The following is a 20435-nucleotide window of genomic DNA, read 5'->3' on the forward strand; positions in this document are numbered from 1 at the left end:
GGCAGGAGGAGGAGGAGGAGGAAGGGGCTCACTCTGCCCCTGCCTGAGCCACCCCAACTGACGTGCGGGTGCTGGGCCGGCTCCTCACGCCTCGGCAGAGTTTACACCCTAGAGAATACAACAGCGGCGCGGGGCGTTACCGCAGCCCTCCCTTCCCTCCAACGCGTAGAAAGAAGTTTTTTTGAAATTAAGCTGAAAGCTCCTGCCTTCGGTGCACGAGCTTTTACCCTCGAACAGCCCGAGCCCCGAAGCGGCCGGGACCGTCCCGCAAGCAGAAGGCTCCGCACCCCGTCCCTCCCCCAGGACAAACGCCCCGTCCCGGGCGGCGGAGTCCCGGGAAGCTGCATCCCGGGAAGCTGCATCCCGGCTGCCGGGCCCGCTGCCACCCCGACCGAGCCCACCCTAACTTGGTTCTGGGGCTGCCCCGGGTAAACAGGAAGCCCCTCGGCGGGGCCGGGCCGGGGCAGGGCCGGGCGGGGCTTGTCCTGCATCCCGCCTCCATCCCGCCTCCCGGGGCCCTGCCCTCCCGGGGCGCGGAGCCGAGGGGCCGCACGGCTCGGCTCGGCCCGGCCCGGCCCGCGGCGGCGGCGGCCGCTGACAGGGCAGCGAGGCAGCGGCGTGTCCCGGCCAGGCGCCCGGCAAAGGCATCGAGGATGAAATTGCTGTGGAAAGCTAAAATGGTAACCGGCTGTCCCGTCCCCCCCTTCCCCTGCCCCGCGGGGTGCCGGTGGCCGGGAGAGCCGCCCGCTTCCCTTCCCGCTTCCCTTCCCGCTTCCCTTCCCGCTTCCCTTCCCGCTTCCCTTCCCGCACCCAGGGGTGCGTGTCTCCACGGGAAACTCTGCGTGTGTGCCTGGCACGGGAGGGTGAGGAGAACCCCGCGGAGAGGGAAGGTCCTTTACCCTCCGGAGAAACGCGGATGCGTGTTTTCTCTTCGCCGTGCAGCTCTTTTGTACGGCTCATCATCTGGGAAACGAGTCCCTGCAGCACATGTTGGGTTCAAGTTTGGAAGACTTTGCGCTTTCTATTATTTGGGAGTTTTAAAACCTCGACTCTGTAAAGCGTTGTTTTGTTTTGCAGCTTGAAATAATAGGTTTGGGAAAAGCAAACCGCAAGTGCTTTAGATCCCTCCTGTCAAAAGGAATAAAGGGCTGCTGGATTTTAAATGCTTGTTAGCTTCAAAGTTTAAAGGCTGTCTTGCCTAAGTAATTCAACAGTTTTAAAAAGTGCAGCTCCTTCCATAAATGAAAGGCCAAAGAGATTAATTGCTTTAGAAAAGGGGGGAGGGAGAGGGAAGAGAAGACTGCTAATCAAAACCAAACTATTTCCTTAGAAAAGGCTTTATACAACTATTTGAAATATGTGCTAGTCTAGGAAAAATAGTTAAATGGAAAGTCAGGGTATCTTGATACCACAGGAAAGGACACTTGCCAAGAATATCTCCAGTGTTCCCTCAATCTGAAAGTATTCTGTATTGCTCTGATTGTTGTATTTACTTTGTGCAGCCCATCTTCTGCCCTCAGCTCTGCGTGGAGCAGTAGAGCACCTGGTATAGATTGTGGTTCACAGAAGAGGGGAAATGTTCTTTTCTCTCACTTTTATTTCTTTTCTTTCCCTTTTTTCCTGGCAGACCACAATTCAGGATGGGGGTGAAGAGGTAGAAGAGGGAGCTGTTTACAGTGTCACCCTGAAAAGAGTGCAGATTCAGCAGGCTGCCAACAAAGGAGCAAGGTGGCTAGGGGTAAGTAAAGCTGGTACAGTGACATTCTGGAAGGCTGTTCCTGGACTTTGGAGCCAGTAGTTCCAGGGAGCTGAATTCCACACAAATTGTTACAATGCTAACTTTTAGAACTGATTGCTCTGTTTTGTTTTTTAAAAAAATCACAATAACAACAACAACAAAAAACCCTGAAAAACCAAAACAAGCCCCCCACAAACTGAAGTTGTCTACATCATCCAAAATAACTCTGTCCTTGCATTGAGTCTTCCCTTTTTCTTGACATGGAAAAAAGATTTGACCAGCTGTGGCCATGGGTCAGATGATACTTTGTGGAGAAATAAGGATCTTGGCTTATGGCTTGGGAAGTTGAACATTTAACAGTTAATTCATACTGGGCTATCGCTCATTTCTACTGTTAGGAACCTGTCTCAGGTCTCCCAAAACCAATAGTGGTGTTTTGACTAATAAAGGTCTCTCCAAAGTTTGCAGAAACTTCCTCAAAACTTCAGTGAATATAGGTGTGGGTCTTATTTTCATATTGCTTTGTCAGCCAGATGAGAAATTGTCTGTGTTTCTGCAAGAGTTACAGCTCTGTAGTGTTTTTCGAGAGGTGCCTTTCAAAGCTTGAAGGCTTTAATGGTAAGTAAAATGAGCTTAAATGCACACACACTCAGTTTGGCATGCTGCTGAGTGCCTTCACCTTTGTTAGGCCAAGTTCCCAGCTGATATAAAATGTCCTCACTTCAGTGGAATCAGTGCAGCTGTGGCATTTTGAGCCAGATCTTCTGGAGGTGGCTATAACTTTAATTTTGTTATGGTTATGTATTTTCTTTGGGATCAAAGGCAATAATATAAGAACTTGGTTTGATGTATCATCCAGGTTGGTATTTTAAAGACTTTTAAAAATATATATGAAGTAATTTTCTAGTACAGTTCCACGACATAAAGCAATGCAGCAGTGCTGAAACCACAGTCAAGAGAGCTGAGCATATTTGTCCTGCATGAAGATAGTACTTAAAGTCTCTCCTTTCTGTGTTTCCAGGAAGCACATTGAGTTCTAATCAGAACAGATCATTTCAAATCTGCTTCCTTGGAGTATCAGATTTCCTATCTCTGCCTCCTCTTTTTACCAGGAAAAATATTAGAATTTTTTGAGCTCCTGTAGCTTTCCCAGCTGGTGGTGTTGTGTAAGAGGTGGAGATAATTTTGCATGTGTCTATGTCCCAGAAATGCACTTTAGAAAATTAGAATTTTTATCTCATTTTATTTTCAGCTGTATTGTTCCTTGTATGTAGAAGGACTTTGCCAGGCCTTGGTCATATTCTCGAAGGAAGGGTCATATTTGTTCCTGAGATCATCACCACAGCTGATGGTGCCCATCTTAATAGGAGGACAAGGGACTGCAAGGTCACGAAGGTGACTTGTAGCTTTCTGTGGTCAGGGTTAGTTTTTTCAGGTCAGAATCAAGCCCCATTTGTGGGGAACAAGTGTGTCAGAAGTCTGCACCTGTTCAGGGCATAAATTGGTGACTTCAGCTTCCAGGCTGTCATCTTTCATGAGCAAAAAAATCTCATGTACATTATTTAAAAAGATTTTTCAATGTATGGGCTGTTTGTTTCCTTTAAGCTCTTCAGAACATAAAATATTTTAAGCTTTTTGTGATCTTGTTTTATTAATGGCTTTACTGTGGTCCTAAAGTCAATAAATAGCCTCTAACCCAGAGCATTATTTATGAAAAGCCATCCCTGCCCCCAGCAGTTTTGCCTTGAAAAGCTTAATTGTCTCTTTTATAATTGTCACCAGGTGACTTTTTTTTTAATCTGGAGCTTTTAGGGTTTTATGATGTCAATTTTTCTATAATTTGAAATTCATCGGACTTAATTAAGAAGCTGTTGTATTTATCAGTGTAGGTCTTCATTTTTTTAATGGTGCTCCAAGTCAGGCTTAGGTTGAAGACAAGGTCAACTGAAGAGGGTGGGAAAAACCTATTAGTAGGTGAGCCAGTGTTGAGCCTTCATTGTAACAAATGTGGTAACTCTGTTACTGCTTATACACATGCCTGGGTTTGCTTTTTAGAAAGTGACTATTTTCAACGTGGGTTTGTGTCCTGAAAAAGGTCTACTGAGCAGTTTGACCTTCTCTGAGGCACTGAGCTCCTTCTGGTTTGTTGGTTCCTTGTGACTTGAGGAACCCAGGTGTTGTGTGTGGCTATTAAACATTGTGTGGTATCAGAGCAGGGGGTTGATCTGGTGGTCCCAGGGTGGTAAGTTCTTAGTGGTGCAGCATTTGTAGTGTGATTTGGAGGCTTTTCAGCTGAAAATCTTTAGGTGGTAAATTGTTTGAGGTGTCTGAGAAAATGCAGCTTTAGCTGAAAATTTCATACAACCTGTGTTGAAAGAAATATAAAAGGTCTTTTTTATTCTGAGTGTGTTGAGACATATTACCAATTCCTTTAATTACTGAGAAGTGTGACATCTTGCTTAAACCCCTTCTTGCACAGGTACCAGTGAGAGAACAAACCTAGATCTTTTATGTTTCAAGACATCTAATAAGCTTTCTTAAAATTCTTCATCCTCAGAACCCAGCCAGGGCTCTTGAATGGTTGGCCCTATTATGAGAGAATGGCCAGTGTAAAAGCCAATCATAAAATTGCAGCTTAAGTACTGTAAACATTTGCCTGTTTACATACAGAGATGTCTCTTCTGTTTTAAACTTCTACAATTAATAAAAGGAAAAGACACACATGCTGTGACTTGTGTCCTTAGAAGTCTGTAAGTCCAGGTCTACTACCCTGACTTGTAGTTTGAGCAAGTGTAAAAAACCTTCTGAAAAGGGGTGCAGGAATAATGATCTAAAAAAGATCTTCTTAAGAATTAAGTTTTGACAAACAGAGAAAAGCTCTTGTCAGCAGAGAAAGCTGGATCTAAGAGTTAAAATAAGAGTTGCCAAAAGTTAAGCTTTACCAAGCAAACAAAAACAAACGTCTAAAGGTTTGTCAGCCATAGAAGAACAAGAAAAAGTAAGTCTGCTTCACAGAATGAGATAGGAATTAAAGTTAATCTACATATAACCCAAAACTCAAATTCTTGCCTATTTTCTAGAAAAATGACAAAGGTGAACCTGGAGGTTGGTGGTAGTACTGGGACTTTCACATGTCTTTGTGTTTTGTCTTTGCCTTAATGTGTGCTCACGTTGGACAAATGGAAATGTCCAGACAAGAACTACAAAGTAACTGGTGTATGAAGTGATAGTCAAGTAGCAGGGAGTTCTAATTAATCTGTCAGGTCAGAAATGCCATGTCAGGACAGAAATGACTGGAGAACAGCAGTGGTGGCTGCATTTGGGGTCAGGGAGATATGATCTAGGTACACAGGAGAGATTTGTCTCGTGAAGATAACTGATTTTCTGGATTTGAGAAGGCTGGGGCTTTAATCTGTTTGAAAGTCCACTCTTGAAATCACTTGCAAAAATGAGTCTCTGGAGACACTGAGTTATTATCATGTAGGTGAAGAACCTGTTGAAGAGCTGCTGCTGCAGCTCAAGCTGAAAGAGGGATTATTGATCTGGAGACAGATGCCTACTGGGAGGTCTAGATGGGGCAGTCCTGAGACTGAACTGCTGTTGTGCTTTGTTAGGGTGAGTGACATGAAAGCAGAAGCATGGCTGATAAAATCTGGTGGTCTGGCAGAGGAAGAAAACACCTGGAGGATGGAAATATCCTACAGGCTGACAGGATTGCTGTAACAGAAGCGGGGTAAAATGAAGCAAAGGCATTTTTTGTGAATGGATTAAAATGATTTCTGCTATAGGATAATATTTTTGTCCTTGTTCCTTCCAGTTTCGGGTGTATTAGTCAATCACAGGATACTTGAGCCACCAGTATGGTGCAAAACAGAGAAGGCAAATGTGATGCTTTTAGATTATTGCTGGCAGAGATAGGAAACATGAACCCCCTTGTAGAGGGAGGAAAAAAAGAGAGATGTACAATCACAGAGAGAAGTTGTGTGTGCAGAGCTGGTTGTTTGTAAGAGACGAAGACAAGAGTCTAGAGAAGACAGACTGCAGGGGGAACACTTGGGAGCAGCTACTTTGTGGTAGAACTTCCCTGTAGTCTTTTCCAGGCTGGTGAAGAAAATATGTGGCCTGTAAAGCCTTGGTTAGTTCAGGGCAGGCAGTGGTGCTGGTCTCTCCAGCTGCTGAGGAGACCGGCATGGGAAGAGAAGGTGGCTGTCAAGTCTTAGATTTGAAGTTGTTCTTCTAGAGGCAGTGAGAGAAGGCCAGGTGGGAGCGAGGAGAACAGCAGGGAAGGAGGTGTGATGGAGAGAGTGCCTTGTTTGTGCAGATGTCTGAATATGCACTGGGAAGTGGAACATGGAGAGGTGGACGCAGAAAAGTAGCAATGAGGTGTTAGAAAATGTTGGTGTGGGATTGGAGGTGGGGGAGCAGTGGTGTAAGAAGAGTAGAGCGGGTGCAGTGCTGCAGAAGATGAGTGGTGAAAGGCTTGGGTGCAGCATGGGCAGATGGACAAGAAGATTACAAAGTGAAAAGCAAACAAGAGGTTTCTAAATGCTGTGAAGTGAGTGTTGTAGACCTCCCAGCTAGAGCATTTTATCTCACCCTTCCAGGGGTTAGGGAGGGGTGGGTGGCCTGTGTCCAGCTCTCCAGGAACCTGAGGGAGGCAGAGAGCAAAGAGCCTTTGAGCCAGGAGGGGCTGCCTTATGCTTGCAAATGTTTTTTCCTATCTGAGTCCTTTATCTGGGAGTAAGTGAGGAAGAGATGGCACTCCCCCTCTGGAGTTTTATATTGGGGTAGGTCACAGGAAATGCATCCAGGGATGGGAGTTCCCCCAAGCCTATAGACAGTATCTCCACACCTGAAACAATTGATAAGCTTTCAAAGCCAGTCCTCAAGCATCAAGTTTCTTGCTCTGCTGAGGGATGACACTGGCTGCACTTCCTTTGAATCTTTAATATCCAGATAACAGAGAAATACTATGCTCCCTTGTGGCCAGTGCTGCCTGGTTTAGTTAGCCACTGGGTGTATGTCTAGAGCAGATTTTAGATAAGTGTTTTTTTCTTCTTTCTTTTTTTGGCTGCAGGTGAACTCCTGGCTCTGGGGTTTGTTCAGGCAGAGATTGATGAGAAACATTACTGTTTTAAGGTGTCTATAACAATGGGTGTACAGCAGAATGTGTTCTTCCAAAACTGTAGCTGAAATGCTGTAGAAGAGAGCTTTAAATACTTTCAAATTTCCAAAAGGGGAAAAGATAAAGAGGACAACCTCTAATATTAACTATCTATGTGTTTTCTTAACACTGACATTATTTGGAAACCACCATTTCTGAAAATTTTGTGATGTTTTAAAAATGAATTTTGAGTGATGGTCTTGCACTGCACACTGCATACAACCACAACTTTGGCAGGAAGCCTGTGTTGCAGAGTTCAGTCATAAAAACATTACAGAAACTTCTAACTAATCTGTCTCCCAGTTAGGACCTAGGACACAACCTTCTCCTTGACTCAAACAATACGTCGGAAAATAAGTTTCAGTTTGAATTTTTTTTATTTCCAACACTGATTTCCTAAATACAGGTTGAGATTTAAATGGTGCCTAGAACAGTCAACATTTTTGAAACATGCAAAACCTAAAATTTTCTCTGAGGTTGCTCCTGCCCTCCTATATGCCCTTCTTAGCCAGCTCTGTGATTTCATTTTTATTTTACTCTTGAGTCCCAGATGTTCTGGTCAAGTGTAGTTTCCTGTGCAATCAGCAGGCAAGGACCTGGCTGATCATTGCCCTTGTTGTTTCATCTCTTGATTTATAACATATGTTGGTCCCTTTTGGCTAAATCACACTCTTTGGAATCAGGTTCCTGCAGCCTCTCCCAACCACCCTGACCAAGGCCAGGGCGTAGTTCTGACTGTATGTTTGGCAGGAGCAGAAAAGCAGTTCCCAAGGAGCTGACAGGCTCCCTACAGAAACTGTATTTGTGCTATTGTGGGCTCTGAATACTGTCTTCTCCAAGGAACTGTCTCGGAGATGGAGAAGGAAGAAAGATGGGGTGTGCTCACATTGGTTTTGCGTGATGAAAGATGCATGTCAACTCCTGGAGGCCCACAAAGAAGATCTGTTGGAGGTTTCAGAGAGAACCAAATTGTTTACCTATTGACAGATAAATAGTTATATATATATATTTATATATTTTATATATATATTTTTTTACATATATATATATATATATATATATATATATAAGCCTTGTCATCTCATTCAGCCTGCCTTTGGTTTTGAGTATGTGGTGGGTTGACCTTGGCTCTTCAGTTGTGGGCATAATAGTACCACAGCACTGAAGTCCTTATTAATGACTTCTCATGGAATATTTTTCTCCTTCCTTCCTGGTTCAGGCACAGATCTCTGCTCCAGGGGTATCCCAAGTAGCACTCTTCCATGTGATCATCACCAGGGTAATAGAGGCTGTGTGTGGAACAGACTCAGAAATGAAACCTGAGCTTATTACGAGTTTTTAAATGGAAGCCTGACAGATTACTGTCTTTTACTTTCCCAGTTCCAAATACAAAATGTGTAATTAGAAGGGTAACCGGCTTTGTAGCACAGTGTCATGCTCTCGGTCGTGTTTAAAACCTCCCATTCCAAGCTGTCAAAGGGTGACAGGGTGGCAGTGCTTTAATCTTGTGGTATTCGTAACACTGAGTCCAGGCCCTGGGGTACTCCTGGGAAAGAGACACAAGCAGCCTCCCTTCCTACAGGGCTGTGCAGAGACATCCCTTTCTAATGATCATTCAAGGAGGTGGAATAGCAGGAGGTGAGGAGGCCTCTGGAGCAGTGTTCCTGGGGTCTGCACTGCTCTGGTTTTGCACTGGTTGCATGTGACTGCACTTCAGAAATCTCACAGCCAGCCTGCTCGAGTATGAAAACTTGCTCTTGGCATACTTTCAGTTTACCTATGACATGGAGGAATATAATGACATCCTGTACTATAATTAATCTCCGCTGGGAATTCCTCCAGTAGCCAGGATGCCTGTCTTTTTGAACTTTGCTTCTTGGATGGTAGAGTCCTCTCTGAATTGTAGCATCTTAACTGTCTTACTGGTAACTACTGAATGTTATGTTCTTTTTCAAGAATAAGTGAAAGGAATAATAATTAAAAAATCAGCTTGTTCTACAGAGAAACTGGCATTTTCTTTCTGAATGCTGGAATATCTAGGTCACTTGTTAGGTTAAAGAAGAGTTGGCAAGGAATGTGGCTATGTGTCATTGGAAAGCCTGGGAGAAACAGCATAGGAACTGGATAGAGATGCTGTAAAGAGAATAGCCCTGGAGAAACCATTACTTCTACAGTTTTGGTTTTGATGTTTTCATTTAAGCAACAGGCTGAAGCATTGTGAGCATGTTAGTCACACTTGGATTTAAATTTAGCCTTGGTAAAGCTAATTAAAAATATGTTCAGTGACAGTGTGTAAATGCATGCTTTGAACTTGCATCTTTTTACTACTGGGATCTGTTTTCTAAATCTGTAGCTTCCTATAGCCAGCACTGTGAGGGGGTGCAGCTGTGAGAGAAAAGGGGCACAAAGTCATCAAATCATGGCCAAGCCCCTTGACAATGGTGGGGTTGTCCTATGTGGAAGGGGTGAACAAAAGCAAACTCAGTGTGAATCCTGTTCCTCCTGTATCCATCTCATAAACCAGAGGCAAAATGTGTATGTCTTATTGTTGTTTATCAGCCAGGTAAGATAGTAGCAGAGTCTGTAAAACGTTATCTTGATGCGTAAGACCTTCCTTTTGTTTTGTTGTTTTTTTAAGCAGCAGAGAAACAGTGTGTCCCAGTTGCATTTGCAATATTATCATCTTAGCAGGTCACTCAGCAGCAAAGCTGCTTTTTGTCCCGTGGATGCAGACCAGGTTGATAGACCATTTGAACACTGGGATGATCCTTTTATATGTTTTATTTGCATATTTTTCTGTTTCTCCTCATGGTTAATATAAATACTTCTCAGCCTTGTTCCTGAAGGGCAGAGCAGCTGACCAGCAGTTGTCCTCAGGGAGCTGTCATGATTTGCCCCTGCAATCTCCCAGAACTTCTGTTGCTCTTAAATCACCCCCAAAATGCTTTTTTTTTTCATGTTCAGTGGCCATACAGGCTCTTGAGAAGTGACTTGCAGTTCTTCCTGGGTGGTACTGCAGCATGGAGGTTAACGTTTAGGGCTGAACTGTAAAATCTGTGTTGTGCTTTTACACTTTCTGTAATAAGAATGTTATTGAGAAATATGAGAGTGGCTTGTTGTTGTGGGTTTTTTTTGTTGTTGTTGTTTCTCAAGTTTTAAAGCTATAGTGAGGAATTCTGTGTTTTTGGACCTAGAAATCCATTCACTGTTTATGGAAATCACTCTATGTTGGAGCAAGATGAACTCCTGCCAGCGCCTGCATACAGCTGCTCTGTAGTTCAGTTCAGCACCACTCCACCAATAATTTAGGGACTGAAGGGAAGTAAAAACATACCCAAGTGAATGATAACCATCTGACATTCTTACGGCATCTTTCATCCAAATAACTTCCAAAGCTTGGCCAGAATTTTTCACCAGATAGACTACGTGAAGTATGTTGTCATGTCACATAGCACAAAACTCTGATTAGGGTGGGGCTTACAACTCTGCAGCAGTGCTGCTGCTGGGGAGATGGTAGAGCATCCCTTTATTTGGGGAGGCGTGGGAGAGAGGAGAAGAAAGTGTTTCTGGGACAATGTGACTTTAAAAGGCTATCTTTTCAGGTTGCTGAAGGGGTGGAAGTGTTAGAAAAAGTTCTGGGGGAGATGGATTAGCTGTCAAAGTTGCATGGCAATATTTATTTAGTGGCTTCATAATGTTATCACATGGATATTCTTCTCCACGTGTGACATATATGCTGCAAGGAGCAGTTGCTTACAATACACAGCAGCACACTGAAGCAGTTTAGGACCAGAAATTAATTAATTAAAACCACCTGGGGAGAAGACCTGAGAGTCTAGAGTCCTGAGGAAACATTCACCCATGGTGCGACAGCAGTTGTAAAAGCAAGCACAAATACTCAGCTGTAACAGGGAAGGAGGGAGTGAAATGAAGCTTAGAAAACATTACCAAGGAGATTACAGTAGCACTACACTCATTCCTGGTTCTTGTTCCCGCATCTCACAAACAAGGGGACTAGAAAAGGGATCCACAGATAGGAAAGGATTGTTGGCATTTGGAGATGCTGAAAAGATGAGAACTTAAATTTGCGTCTGGGTGCAACTAGGCTTCACGTGCAGGTTTAACACTAAGCAAGTTAGATCTTAACAGGACTGGGGCTCAGTACTGGCATGGGTAGGAGGATATGGCAAAGGCATTTAAAACAGAAAGTGGAGAAGGGATGCTTTATCTCCAGGGAGTGTTTTGTGGGCTTGTGTCCTGGTTTGAGCAAGGAGGGGAGAGATATGTGTAACTTCCCATTGTGTGTAATTGACCTCAAGGACTTGAGGCTGGGAGAAGTAATTGAGTCCAACTGAGTCTAGAAGGATTCAGAAAGGAATAGATATTTATATAACTAATGAGAACAAATACATGAATACTATATGAGATTTAAAACACAGGACATGTAACTTTTTGTGATTAGGTATAAAACAAACACCACCTGCAGTTGAGAAGTGTCTTTCCCTTTAGACTGGTTATTCTGGATCTTACAGGTGTCATTTCTTCAACTTCCTCTATAGCATCTGGCCATTGTCAAGGGGAAAAAACCTCTACTTTAGCTTAAAATGGCAATTATTATGTGTTGCTGTTTATAAAGTTCTGGTTTCAATTTGTTTGCAGCACATATTTAACGAGGCAGAGTAAAATTGAAGGCAGGCACTCATAAAAAGAATCATGAGAACTTTCATGTCCAGAAGATGTCAGGGCCATATTGCAACATATCGTGGGGGTTTGTTGTGGGCCTGTTTTCCAGCAGCCCTGCAGCCTCCTCCTGGTCAGAACTCTGGGTTCTGATCTGGCTCAGATCCAACTCTTTTTTGTGTGTTTGAAACAAAAGTCCGTGTGCTTGCTGGTTTTAACTCTGCAGATGTAGGAGTGGTGTGGGTTGCCCTTTGCTTTACACCATTCCACTTCATAATGGCAGCTTGAAAAATAAGGCAGCTAGAACAGAGTATGGTACCCTACATGTGGTCTCATCAGGCCTTTTATGCAGTGGAAGAATAATGTCCTTTGACTTGCTGCAGTACCCTTTATTTATACTTTACAGAATTGTTTTCTTTTTGTTGCCGCTTCCAAGCGTTGTGCTGAAAGATTTAATGTTCTGCCTCCTCTAACCCTCCAGATCTTTTCTCTGATCTGTGTGCCACAGTGTGACCTCTGAGGGTAGTACTTTCAACAGACTTTTTTGCTGGCCTCTTACATTTCTCTACATAGAGTTGCATAAGCCATCTGTTGCCCATCAGAGTGGGGCTGCCCTTTGACAGCTTGGGCAATCCAAGTGAAACTTTGGCAGCCTCCACCTTAGGTGTGAAGCTTTCTGCCCTTTTGCCTGGTAGCAGTCATTAACCTTTTGCTTTATCAGGTTACTGGGTTACAGTCTGATGGATGTTTTCACTTGTTCCTTTTTTTGCCACCAAGTTGTGTCCCCATTCTATTTTGTGTCCAAAGTTTTGCAACCATCTCTGCATCAGTGCAGAAGTTACTACGTGCTGCAGACACCACTGAAACTGGGGGTGGTGGTCTTAAATGCTGCTGCTTGTGTCCCGTGGATGAAAAACAATGTGAAATCTTCACTGAAAATGAACTGTTTGCTGCATGTGATACTGAGCACAGGAATTATTATGCATGATGACCCTGTCATGCCAATTTGAGGGTAATTGTGATACTGGATTTAGAAAGGTACTGCAAGTCAGGAGTCCTGTGCTCAGTATTCACTTGCTAATGAGTCACCTTGTGGCTTGAACTGGCAAATTATCTTCTGGGGTTTAATTTTTTCACCTGTAATACAATTACTACTCTTTTTGAGATTTGGTTATCTGAAGAGTGTAGAGGCAAACTCTTGTGCTTTAATACAGCTGTATAAATTCAAACCAATGAGAGAGAAAGCTCTTGTACTGTGCCAGACAGACAAGCAAAGTTCTGTAGCAGAGCACGGTCCTCCTGATATGCCCTGTGACTTTGTTCTACAATATTTATCATTGAAATTTTGGCTTTGTATCCTGTGTGGGTCTCCAGCTCATGGCCTGTGGACCACAGCTGGCGATGCTGCCGCTGGGCAACAATGGCCCTAATAAGGTGTAGGCATTTAAAATGCTTTTGTGGAGTGATCCTGTTATTATATTCTATTCTTACACCTCTTTTCCTCTTACGTTTTCCCCACCTTTTGTTCTAAAAACAGTTTAAAGGATTATTTTCTTTTCCCCTCCCACCCCCTCAGCTGCTTTGCACAGTTGCTTTTCTCCTTATGAATGCTCAACCTTTCTCCCAGTCAATAACTGTTTCTTTCTAGGGAGTCCATGAGCTCTTTGTGCAAGTAAACCAACATGTTTCTATTATTAAGTGGCATTTTCTATTGAAAGCTCTCAGAATGATTGAACAATATGGAATGACTGAGTGCTTTGGGATGTGTTCAAGTTATCACAGCTCTTGGGCTTCAAACTGGAGACCTGCTGTATCTCATTTGGTAGGTTAGACTTCCGGATCTCAGTGGCTCCTTCTGACTTGTAAAAATCAATTATCTGAACTTGAGTGTCTAAACATCCTAAAGCAGAAATAGCCCATCACACATTAAAGAGCTATCTAGGGTTTTGTTTCCTCCTATATATAGTTTATATAAAATTGCATAAAATCATATATGCATTGAATCATACTGGGTTTCTGTCTTGACTCAAATTAAGTGCAGAATGTCCTTCAGCTGTTTATAGCATTCACATGGATGAAATTTATTAGACAAGGTTGGTAATGTTTCAAAGCTGTGTTGGTGTTGGGATGCAAACGACAACTTCAGTACAGCCCTCAGGATTAACTGTTGTCTTCAGTGCAAACGAGATCAGTTAACTAAATGCACCTGGGGTGCATTTGGAGGCCAGTTTAAATATTGCATGCAAATACATGAAAGAAAATGGTTATGAAGATAAGCCTGTGTGTCCTTTTGTCTGTTTGCTTGCTTTATAGTTATCTCTGGCTCTACCTGCAGTACATTTTGTATTTTTAGAGTAGAAACCCTCTAGGGCAGGGATGGTGTGTTACCTTTTGACGTGGGCAGGCACTGTGGAAATGTTTCATAAGTAACAATCATGTATTTCATTTGGAAGTGGGATCTTATGCTTTTGCATTCCTCCCATTGAGTGCTTCAGATTGATTCTGGCTGTGCTCTCAGTCTGCTGGCTCCCTGTAGCACACAAAATGTGAATGAACTCTTGCACACTTACTTAAATCTTGAGGCTTGCATTCTTCTTCCTGCAAAAACAGTCCTCTTGTTCAGAAAACATCAGGTGTCTGTAGAGCTAGAACAGGACAGAGAAGGACAGAGGTATGCTGTTAACTCCTGGTGAGTAATTAAACAACAAACACCCCACACACACCCTGACAAAATTTAAAAAAAAAATGGAGAGTAAGTGTGGATGATTTATGCTTTATCTTGCAAGCCTGAATTTTTTTTGCTCTTTCTTACCCCTTTACTTGCAAGCTATACTTATTTTGCAGTCTGACTCAATGCTTCCACATAATTATGTGTGTGTTTTGATTTGTGTCCATTGCCTAAGGAATTCAGTTCAACTGCAACATTGCATTCTTCAGCTGAAATGCAGATGTCTGCAGTGGGTTCAGTGCCAGCTCACACAGCCCCTGCTGCTTGCTGCAGTGTCACAAGAGATGGGTTAATGGCTGGGTCCTGTAGATGCAAGAAGGCAGTAATTGGGGTAGGTATGTGGTAAGTTTAAGTGCCATGTGATGATGCAGTTTGTCACTCAAAATGCAGAATTTGTCAGAGAGAAGATGGCTATAGAATTGACCCAAGGATGTTGCCATCACAGGCATGGGACATACAGACATGTTCATCTATAGATGCTCCCTCTGTGTGTGTGTGTGTGTACAAGAGAAGAGAGATTCCATAACCTGGTCCCCCGGGTTGTCTAGATAATACAGTAAAAATGTTTTGGATTCTTTCAGAACTTAATAGTTAGCAACTTGAACATTTATTTAATATTAGGTAACATTAGCTTACTACTACGGCTTTTTCTACTCAGGCCTCACCTGGGAGTGGTCTCTTAGTTTCAAAACAAAGAGTAGTAAAAAGCACAACCACTGAAATGAAGTTTATAATGCAGCTTAGGTGTGTATTCATGCTGTGGTCATAAAATAGTTTACTTACTGCTAACCTATTTCTTTTATTAAAGATTAGAAAAGCTTAGCCATAGAGATTGCTTATAGTAATTATTATGAAACATGTAACAACGTTTCCTTGATTATTTTTTTCACCCACAAAAATACTTTATGTTTCAAGTTTGGTTTATTTCAAAGTCTGAATCAGTCTTCTGCTAAGTATTTTTCTCCTCTGTCAGATTGTATTTAATCTCCCTGCACCTACAGTTTTATTTTCCAGCTATTCATACTATTAAAATCTATCACTCTTGCCTTGTTTATACTGAGTGCAGCAGCAGTTTACACTGATTCCCTGGGTCACTATAACTTTAATTTTTGTGTACTGCATGAGTAAGCTTTACAGTGTGAAAGGCAACAATACAGTCAGGATGAATGAAACCATTTTTTGTGTTATGTAATGTACATTCATGCTAATATTATGCAACAGAATTATTACTTGTGGCATTCTTAAATCCATTTTGAGTTCAGCAGTGTTGCCTGCTGTCTCATACAGGATGTTCTTTGTTTCTACTGACTGAGCAGAAAGTGATGATGAGCTTCACAATTAAATTGCATTCCTGGAAGGGGAAAAATAGTTTGACTTTTGACAGAAAAGTATCACAGTTTTTTACTACCAACACTACAAGTACTGGTGAAAAATAGTCTTCATGTTTCTAATTGGTCAAAATACAATTTTTTCATGTTGACCTATAATTTTCATAAAATGGTGTGACTCTTGCCATATTAAATGTCTGACTGTGTTAGTGGTAATATCAGTCATCCCTCTCTTTGCTCTCCTTGGCCTTTATTTAAGCATGACAGTGTATTTTCTTTTAGCATTTTTCATGAAAGAAACATGGCAAATTACTAACTAGACCTTCAGAAATAAAATCTGTATAACAGCTTTCCTTTGGTATTTCTTTTTAGGGTAGACAGAGAGTTGCCATCATCTTTAACACCAAAGCCACTTATAAATAAGAGGCTAATTGAGAATTTTCAACTTTGTGCAGTGATTGTATTGTTGGGCTGATACCATGGCAGCATTAAGTAGCATCAAAGTTCAGTTGTACTGGAAATAACCCTCTATTGTCTAGCCTTGTGTCAAAATAATCAAGGGTCATATAACTATAAAATAGACAATTAGGGAGATGGGAGGGGATGCAATATTCAAATTGCAATTTTGCAGTAATTGCAGCATAAGCATTGAAGTGGGTGAGACCAGGAGATGAGGCTTGGAACAGGGTTACATACTAAGCCTTGAGAGACAAGGCTTTCAACTGCAAGGCAGACTATGAGTTATTATGGGCTGGGATGATGACTTTAGCAGCTGTATTTTTTTATACCTGGGAGGGTATTGATGTGAGTGACGTGGGGAGAAAGGTCCAGTGTTGTAGGTCTTTGAAATGTAGATTAGTTTAAAGCAGGGGAAAGAACTCTGTAGAGGCCAGTGTTATCACATGTCATAGAATCAGGTAACCTGGCTTCTCCCAGCTTATACAATCTCCCTTGTATAAAGTTCTTTAATATTTGCATGCAAAATGAGTCCTGGAAGGACAAAATGAAACTAGTATGTGCTTCTAGGTCAGTGATTTAGCCTAAAATGCCTAATTTATTGAAGCGAGGAAGGTAGGTTATTACCTGTGCATGTTCACGTTTGTTAGAAATGCCCTTCAAGCTGGGAAGTTGACATGCTTGTCCATTTATGCCATGTTTTCAGAGTTTAGCACTTCTGTAGGAGATTTACCTGGCTGCTTGCAATGTGTATCAACCTGTCATGTAGTTCAACAAAAATATCATAACGTTATTTGGTGGTGTTCTTCTCTCAAAGTATTTGTTCACACCTGGGCTTGTTCTGCTCCTTGCTTGCTGTGCCCTGAATTGTTGGCCCGTGACAGGGTTCTGCAGTTGCTTGGTGACAGTGCCAACCATCTGAAGGTCTCTTTTGTTGACCACTGCTGTGTCTCAGCCCTGTCTTAAGATCTGGCCTGACTGGTACTGCCTGACACTGGAAGATGACTACTCCAAAGATGGTAAAATGGGTGAGGAGGAGCTGGGGAGAAGTTTTCTTTTCAGTAAGAGACAGTTTGTTTTCAGTCTTCCAGTAGAACTTACAAAGAACTGAGCTGGGATCTGGCCTTTTGAGCTGAATGCAAGGATTTGTCATGTTTTCAGTGGCCTTTTCTAGCTTCTGCTGTCTGCTTGTTGGCACAAAACTGGGCTGGGTTGGTGGTCTTCTAAGTCTGCTACATCTGTTACATTAACTCAGTGTAGAAATTATATCAATTAGTTTTATATAGAGTGTAATCTGTGGACTCTGCAGTAATTCATAGAGGAGGTCAGCATTAATCTGCCCCACCACAGCTGGGGAAACTGAGGCACACAAAGGTCTTGCATATGGCCACCCAGAGGGCTTGTATTACCATTACTTTCATTTCCAGGGTGCTCTCTTGAGCCACATTTGAGGACCTTCCAGGAGGGACTTTTCTTCCTGCCAGACTTGACATCTGAAGAGGGGATGAAGATAAACCACTCCTGCCATCTGCAGTTAACAGACATTTTGCTTTGTGCAGCTGAAATTTTTGAAATTAGTTAAAATCTGTGAGCAGAGAAAATAGTTGCACTTCTTGCAAAGGGCAGCCAATAGTTTTGGCTAAACTTAGTGGTGGCCAAACACACATTTGGCAGAGTAATCTGCCTAGCATTTTATAGATATAGATGATACTAAAGTTGGGGCATGGTTTAGTTGGCATGGTGGTGTTGGGCTGATGGTTGGACTCAATGATCTCAGAAGTCTTTACCAACCTGCACGATTTTGTGATTCCATCCTATGACTTTGGTGAACCATAGAACTATCCTGCTTGACGTTTTCAGGAAGCCATAGTTGAGGCTTGCTTTCTGTATGTAAACAAAAGATGTGCTGGGCTGTGAGTGTGAACCTTTAAGTACTCCTGAGGTGGAAGGCACAGCCTACCTGTCATGGTAATCTATAGTCAGGATTGCTGAAAGCTGTTTCAGAGCCGAGGAAAAGGTATGAGCTCTCTGCCACAGTTTGTACTATTTTTCCCTGCTCAACACCCCTTCTTTTTGTCTTTGTGCTTCCTAGTAAGAAACTCAGCCTGGGAACTGTAAGCAGGCTTTGGCACCTACAAGTTTTAGGACAGCCTGAAAGCAGTGAGAGTTCTGGGAGGGAGAAAGAGAAGTTCAGACAAGAACAGTCAGCAGAAACAGTAATTACTACTTACTGCTTCTGGGGCACAGGGTAACTGCCCCAGCTGCCTATTTCCATCTCTTAGGGACCCTCTATAATCCATACCTGTAAAAGCTTTTCTTAATTTTGACAGTTAATCACTGTTATATGCAACTCCAATGACTCGATGCACAGCTCTTCTATCATGGATACACTATATAACACTTCCTTTGTCTCCAGAAGTCCAAATAGTTTACAAAATGGGCTGATTTTACTGCCAACATGGGCAATAAAACCTATTTCCTTGCTTTCGTTCTGGTGCCCTAATTATTTAGCTAGTATTTTGAGTATTTATTTGCTGCTCAGTTTGATGATTGGACATTCTGGTGTTCCTATGTAGTGAAGAGAGGAAGATGCTGAGCTTTACAGAACCATTTCTCTGATACAAAAGGACTCTGGGAAGATACTTAATATGGGACACTTGTTTGCTGGGTTAGAAGAGTGTTTGTAGTAAACATCATGACAGCCTCAAACAAGGTAAGAGGAGCATGACTAAGAGTCTTGCCTGGCTTACTGGTTTGTTTCTCTTGCTTTTCTGTTTTCAATCAGGAACTTGCTAAGCGTTGATGTCTGATCAAAACCACCACAAGAAATAGTTCTATATACTGATGTTATGAAAATAATATGTCCTTGTCATGCTCAAGAGAGAACAAGATTGTGGTGAACTGTAGAACTGTGAAACATGACAAAAGGATATGAGAATGGTTTAAGTAATCTGATGTTTCAGGTTCAGTTAACTCAATGGAGAACAGCAAGTCAGAAAAGAGAAAAAGGATGAAGGGCTTGTCTTCTTTTTCTCAAAAGTCCTTCTAGCTCGAGAGGTGAGAGTCAGGATGAGAAGGAGCTTTTTGTAGGTAGGAAGCAATGACAATTCCATAAATCCTGCAGGATAGAGGTTTGGGGCTAAGCTGTTGGGGTGATTTTTAGTCTCTTTAAAAAGCTTTTGTGCTGCCTGGTGAAGCTCTTGAAGGGCTCGATTCTCACTGAAGAATATGGCTCCATTCCTTTGCTGCAAAGGTGCTTCTAATGAGTGGGCCAAATTCAGAGAAGGAATTTGTGTTCCGTGGCTAAGTTCTACCATTTGTAAGAGCTGAAAAATGCCATTTTAACGTAGGCTTCTTGAAGACTCAGTTTCTTCATTAACTTGCTTAAACTCCTTGACACATACAGAGTGAGAGGTGCTGTGTAAATTAGGGTTTTTACTTCTGCTCCCATTCGTTTAGCACCAGTCCCACATAGCTCACTGATACTCAAATGAGTCTAAATTTGCATAACTTCAGAAGGTGTGAGAAGACACAGCTCAGGCACCATGGTATGCTTCTTATTTCTTATTTTCCCTAGAGTGGCTTCAAGTAGCTGCAAGGTGCCTGTGTGAGAAGGTTCTAACTGAGCAACAGCATTTGTGAAAGAGGCTTTTTTCTTTCTTTATTTTACCTCTAAGTGTGTCCCACAGCTTTTATTACTGTTTTCCAGCTCGTCAGACAGATACAAGCCAGGCTGTGAGCTCTAAGGAATACGAGAAAATGAGAATGCCTTTTGTGTAATGATCATGGAATTAATTGGTCCTGGAAACTCTGGGTTGCTGCCAAGAGAGGTTATTTATGTGGTAAGAAAGGAAAGGAAAAGGGTGGAGCTTTGGAAATCCAGGAATACCCCTAGCTGTCAGATCATAGGAAAGAGCTCATAAAGTTATTTTGGCTTCTGAGTTGGATGCAGTTAACGTGCAAACTTCTGATTTATTTTTTTTTTTCAGCAGCATCCTGAATGAGGAAGCAGGAATTAGCAAAGTGGAGGGAGCTCTGCAGAGAGCTCCCCAGTAACTGGATGTCCAAGTGCACTGTAGGACAAAAGCAGCTGCAAAGGCAAACATCTGTGCTGCCTGGGGTCTGCAGGAGGTCCTGCCTCTGGCCACCCAAACCCTGCATTTCAAGCCACCGTTTCCTAGAGTGGATATTCTGCTTCAAATTCAGAGGCTTATCTGATGCAAGCTGTTTTCCAGGCTGACAGCTCTGCAGAGCAGAGGTTGAGGGCAGAGAGGAGGGTGGTGGGATGCAAGGCTCTTAAATACTGCCAGTGTTGCAGAACTGATGGCCAGAGGAAGCACA

General features: G+C 42.5%; 1 protein-coding gene across 1 annotated transcript in view; it reads left to right on the plus strand.

Moving 5' to 3' along the window:
- Positions 1–575: 575 nt before the first annotated feature.
- RGL1 (ral guanine nucleotide dissociation stimulator like 1) overlaps positions 576–20435 on the plus strand; it is a 73198-nt gene continuing 53338 nt past the window's right edge. Inside the window, exons 1-2 of the mRNA XM_051624956.1 lie at positions 576–680; positions 1628–1738. Of these exons, the coding sequence (XP_051480916.1) occupies positions 654–680; positions 1628–1738 (138 nt within the window). The 5' untranslated portion in view covers positions 576–653. The remainder of the gene's footprint in view (positions 681–1627; positions 1739–20435) is intronic.

The sequence above is a fragment of the Apus apus genome, chromosome 7, assembly GCF_020740795.1.
Source record: "Apus apus isolate bApuApu2 chromosome 7, bApuApu2.pri.cur, whole genome shotgun sequence".
Classification (NCBI taxonomy): domain Eukaryota; kingdom Metazoa; phylum Chordata; class Aves; order Apodiformes; family Apodidae; genus Apus; species Apus apus.